The sequence below is a fragment of the Oncorhynchus nerka genome, linkage group LG15 (genome assembly GCF_034236695.1).
Source record: "Oncorhynchus nerka isolate Pitt River linkage group LG15, Oner_Uvic_2.0, whole genome shotgun sequence".
NCBI classification, from domain to species: domain Eukaryota; kingdom Metazoa; phylum Chordata; class Actinopteri; order Salmoniformes; family Salmonidae; genus Oncorhynchus; species Oncorhynchus nerka.
Window position 1 is genome coordinate 1,059,435 of NC_088410.1, and position 6,000 is coordinate 1,065,434.

The 6,000-nt window shown below is 43.3% G+C and overlaps 1 protein-coding gene across 1 annotated transcript in view; it reads left to right on the top strand.

Annotated features, from left to right (window-relative positions):
• The window catches only part of LOC135560292 (uncharacterized), a 33,123-nt gene that overhangs the window by 22,684 nt on the left and 4,439 nt on the right, over positions 1-6,000 (top strand). The window contains exon 3 of the mRNA XM_065002150.1: positions 5,536-5,668. Within this exon, the coding sequence (XP_064858222.1) occupies positions 5,536-5,668 (133 nt within the window). The remainder of the gene's footprint in view (positions 1-5,535; positions 5,669-6,000) is intronic.

A 6,000-nucleotide genomic window follows, 5' to 3' on the forward strand; every position in this document is an offset into this window, starting at 1 on the left:
AACCCCCTGTCTAACCCCCCCTGTGTATATAGTATACCCAGTAGATCAGTCTAACCCCCCTGTGTATATAGTATACCCAGTAGATCAGTCTAACCCCTGTGTATATAGTATACCCAGTAGATCAGTCTAACCCCCTGTGTATATAGTATACCCAGTAGATCATCTAACTCCCCTGTGTATATAGTATACCCAGTAGATCAGTCTAACCCCTGTGTATATAGTATCCTCTAACCCCTGTGTATAGTATACCCAGTAGATCAGTCTAACCCCTGTGTATATAGTATACCCAGTAGATCAGTCTAACCCCTGTGTATATAGTATACCCAGTAGATCAGTCTAACCCCCTGTGTATATAGTATACCCAGTAGATCAGTCTAACCCCCTGTGTATATAGTATACCCAGTAGATCAGTCTAACCCCTGTGGTATACCCAGTAGATCAGTCTAATCCCCTGTGTATATAGTATACCCAGTAGATATCAGTCTAACCCCTGTGTATATAGTATACCCAGTGTATATAGTATACCCAGTAGATCAGTCTAATCCCCTGTGTATATAGTATACCCAGTAGATCAGTCTAACCATCCCTGTGTATATAGTATACCCAGTAGATCAGTCTAACCCTGTGTATATAGTATACCCAGTAGATCAGTCTAACCCCCCTGTGTATATAGTATACCCAGTAGATCAGTCTAACCCCTGTGGTATATAGTATACCCAGTAGATCAGTCTAACCCCTGTGTATATAGTATACCCAGTAGATCAGTCTAACCCCCTGTGTATATAGTATACCAGTGTCAGTCCCCCTGTGTATATAGTATACCCAGTAGATCAGTCTAACCCCTGTATATAGTATACCCAGTCAGTAACCCCCTGTGTATAGTATACCCAGTAGATCAGTCTAACCCCCTGTGTATATAGTATACCCAGTAGATCAGTCTAACCCCCCTGTGTATATAGTATACCCAGTAGATCATCCCCCCCTGTGTATATAGTATACCCAGTAGATCAGTCTAACCCCCTGTGTATATAGTATACCCAGTAGATCAGTCTAACCCCTGTGTATATAGTATACCCAGTAGATCAGTCTAACCCCTGTGTATAGTATACCCAGTAGATCCTGTGTATATAGTATACCCAGTAGATCAGTCTAACCCCCTGTGTATATAGTATACCCAGTAGATCAGTATAGTATACCCAGTAGATCAGTCTAACCCCCTGTGTATATAGTATACCCAGTAGATCAGTCTAACCCCCTGTGTATATAGTATACCCAGTAGATCAGTCTAACCCCCTGTGTATATAGTATACCCAGTAGATCAGTATATAGTATACCCAGTAATCCCCTGTGTATATAGTATACCCAGTAGATCAGTCTAACCCCCTGTGTATATAGTATACCCAGTAGATCAGTCTAACCCCCTGTGTATATAGTATACCCAGTAGATCAGTCTAACCCCCTGTGTATATAGTATACCCAGTAGATCGTCAGGTCCTGTATCCCCTGTGTATATAGTATACCCAGTAGATCAGTCAACCCCCCTGTCCCAGTAGATCAGTCTAACCCTGTGTATATAGTATACCCAGTGGTCTCTGTATATAGTATCAGTAGATCAGTCTAACCCCCTGTGTATATAGTATACCCAGTAGATCAGTCTAACCCCTGTGTATATAGTATACCCAGTAGATCAGTCTAACCCCCTGTGTATATAGTATACCCAGTAGATCAGTCTAACCCCTAACCCCCTGTGTATATAGTATACCCAGTAGATCAGTCTAACCCCCTGTGTATATAGTATACCCAGTAGATCAGTCTAACCCCTGTGGTCTCTGTATCCTAACCCCCTGTGTATATAGTATACCCAGTAGATCAGTCTAACCCCTGTGTATATAGTATACCCCCCTGTGTATATAGTATACCCAGTAGATCAGTCTAACCCCCTGTGTATATAGTATACCCAGTAGATCAGTCAACCCCTGTGGTCTCTGTATCCCCCTGTGTATATAGTATACCCAGTAGATCAGTCTAACCCCCTGTGTATATAGTATACCCAGTAGATCAGTCTAACCCCTGTGTATATAGTAGATCAGTCTAACCCCCCCTGTGGTCTCTGTATCATCTACCCCCTGTGTATATAGTATACCCAGTGAATCCCAGTAGATCAGATCAGTCTAACCCCTGTGTATATAGTATACCCAGTAGATCAGTCTAACCCCCTGTGTATATAGTATACCCAGTAGATCAGTCTAACCCCCTGTGTATATAGTCCTGTCTGTTCCTGTGTATATAGTATACCCAGTAGATCAGTCTAACCCCTGTGTATATAGTATACCCAGTAGATCAGTCTAACCCCCTGTGTATATAGTATACCCAGTAGATCAGTCTAACCCCTGTGTATATAGTATACCCAGTCAGTCTAACTCCCCCTGTGTATATAGTATACCCAGTAGATCAGTCTAATCCCCCTGTGTATATAGTATACCCAGTAGATCAGTCTAACCCCCCTGTGTATATAGTATACCCAGTGGATCAGTCTAATCCCCCTGTGGTCTCTGTATCCCCTGTGTATATAGTATACCCAGTAGATCAGTCTAACCCCTGTGTATATAGTATACCCAGTAGATCAGTCTAACCCCCTGTGTATATAGTATACCCAGTAGATCAGTTCCTAACCCCTGTGTATATAGTATACCCAGTAGATCAGTCTAACCCCCTGTATATAGTATACCCAGTAGATCAGTCTAACCCCTGTGTATATAGTATACCCAGTAGATCAGTCTAACCCCCTGTGGTCTCTGTATATATAGTATACCCAGTAGATCCCCTGTGTATATAGTATACCCAGTAGATCAGTCTAACCCCCTGTGTATATAGTATACCCAGTAGATCAGTCTAACCCCCTGTGTATATAGTATACCCAGTAGATCAGTCTAACCCCCCTGTGTATATAGTATACCCAGTAGATCAGTCTAACCCCTGTGTATATAGTATACCCAGTAGATCAGTCAACAACCCTGTCCCAGTAGATCAGTAACCCCCTGTGTATATAGTATACCCAGTAGATCAGTCTAACCCCTGTGTATATAGTATACCCAGTAGATACCCAGTATACCCAGTATCAGTCTAACCCCCCTGTGTATATAGTATACCCAGTAGATCAGTCTAACCCCTGTGTATATAGTATACCCAGTAGATCAGTCTAACCCTCCTGTGTATATAGTATACCCAGTAGATCAGTCTAACCCCTGTGTATATAGTATACCCAGTAGACACAGATCAGTCTAACTGTGTATATAGTATACCCAGTAGATCAGTCTAACCCCCTGTGTATATAGTATACCCAGTAGATCAGTCTAACCCCCTGTGTATATAGTATACCCAGTAGATCAGTCTAACCCCCTGTGTATATAGTATACCCAGTAGATCAGTCTAACCCCTGTGTATATAGTATACCCAGTAGATCAGTCTAACCCCTGTGTATATAGTATACCCAGTAGATCAGTCTAACCCCTGTGTATATAGTATACCCAGTAGATCAGTCTAACCCCCTGTGTATATAGTATACCCAGTAGATACTAACCCCTGTGTATATAGTATACCCAGATCAGTCTAACCCCCTGTGTATATAGTATACCCAGTAGATCAGTCTAACCCCCTGTGTATATAGTATACCCAGTAGATATCCCCCTGTGTATATAGTATACCCAGTAGATCAGATCTAACCCCCTGTGTATATAGTATACCCAGTAGATCAGTCTAACCCCCTGTGTATATAGTATACCCAGTAGATCAGTCTAACCCCTGTGTATATAGTATACCCAGTAGATCAGTCTAACCCCCTGTGTATATAGTATACCCAGTAGATCAGTCTAACCCCCACTGTGGTCTCCCCTGTGTATCCCCTCAGTGTATATAGTATACCCAGTAGATCAGTCTAACCCCCCTGTGTATATAGTATACCCAGTAGATCAGTCTAACCCCTGTGTATATAGTATACCCAGTAGATCAGTCTAACCCCTGTGTATATAGTATACCCAGTAGTATCTAACCCCTGTGTATAGTATACCCATAGATCAGTCTAACCCCCTGTGTATGTGGTCTCTGTATCAGTCTAACCCCTGTGGTCCTGTGTATATAGTATACCCAGTAGATCAGTCTAACCCCCTGTGTATATATAGTATACCCAGTAGATCAGTCTAACCCCCTGTGTATATAGTATACCCAGTAGATCAGTCTAACCATCCTGTGTATATAGTATACCCAGTAGATCAGTCTAACCCCTGTGTATATAGTATACCCAGTAGATCAGTCTAACCCCCTGTGTATATAGTATACCCAGTAGATCAGTCTAACCCCCTGTGTATATAGTATACCCAGTAGATCAGTCTAACCCCCTGTGTATATAGTATACCCAGTAGTGATCAGTCTAACCCCCTGTGTATATAGTATACCCAGTAGATCAGTCTAATCCCTGTGTATATAGTATACCCAGTAGATCAGTCTAACCCCCTGTGTATATAGTATACCCAGTAGATCAGTCTAACCCCCCTGTGGTCCTTCCCCTGTGTATATAGTATACCCAGTAGATCAGTCTAACTCCCCTGTGTATATAGTATACCCAGTAGATCAGTCTAACCCCCTGTGTATATAGTATACCCAGTAGATCAGTCTAACCCCTGTGTATATAGTATACCCAGTAGATCTCCCCCTGTGTATATAGTATACCCAGTAGATCAGTCTAACCCCCTGTGGTCTCTGTAGATCAGTCTAACCCTGTGTATATAGTATACCCAGTAGATCAGTCTAACCCCCTGTGGTCTCTGTATCCCCAGTAGATATAGTATACTAACTCCCTGTGTATATAGTATACCCATCAGTCTAACCCCTCAATATGGATCAGATCAACCCCCTGTGTATACCCAGTGATCAGTCTATCCCCTGTGTATAGTATACCCAGTAGATCAGTCTACAGGGTCCTCTGTGTATATAGTATACCCTGTGTACCCTGTATAGTCAGTCTAACCCCTGTGGTCTTCTATCCCCTGTGTATACCCAGTAATCCTGTGTATATAGTATACCCAGTAGATCAATGTCTAACCCCCCTGTGTATATAGTATACCCAGTAGATCAGTCTAACCCCCTGTGTATATAGTATACCCAGTAGATCAGTCTAACCCCTGTGTATATAGTATACCTGTAGTGTATATAGTATACCCAGTAGATCAGTCTAACCCCCTGTGTATATAGTATACCCAGTAGATCAGCTCTAACTCCCTGTGTATATAGTATACCCAGTAGATCAGTCTAACCCCCTGTGTATATAGTATACCCAGTAGACAGTCTAACCCCCTGTGTATATAGTATACCCAGTTGATCAGTCTAACCCCCCTGTGGTCTCTGTATCCCCTGTGTATATAGTATACCCAGTAGATCAGTCTAACCCCCCTGTGTATATAGTATACCCAGTAGATCAGTCTAACCCCCCTGTGTATATAGTATACCCAGTAGATCAGTCTAACCCCCCTGTGTATATAGTATACCCAGTAGATCAGTCCAACTGCAGCAGGTCACATGATCCTGAAGGAGAAGAGGACCTGGTCGTGACTTTCTGTCAGAGAGGAGAGGTGCTGCCTCACGCACGCTATGACTGTACCGCGCACGCCTTCACGTGAGTCACGCGCACACCTTCACGTGGGAGACACACACACACACCTTCACGTGGGAGACACACACCTTCACGTGAGAGACACACACACACACCTTCACGTGGGAGACACACACCTTCACGTGGGAGACACACACACACCTTCACGTGAGAGACACACACACACCTTCACGTGAGAGACACACCTTCATGTGAGAGACACACACACCCTTCACGTGAGAGAGACACACACACACACCTTCACGTGAGAGACACACACACCTTCACGTGGGAGACACACACACACACACACACCTTCACGTGAGAGACACACACCTTCACGTGGGAGACACACA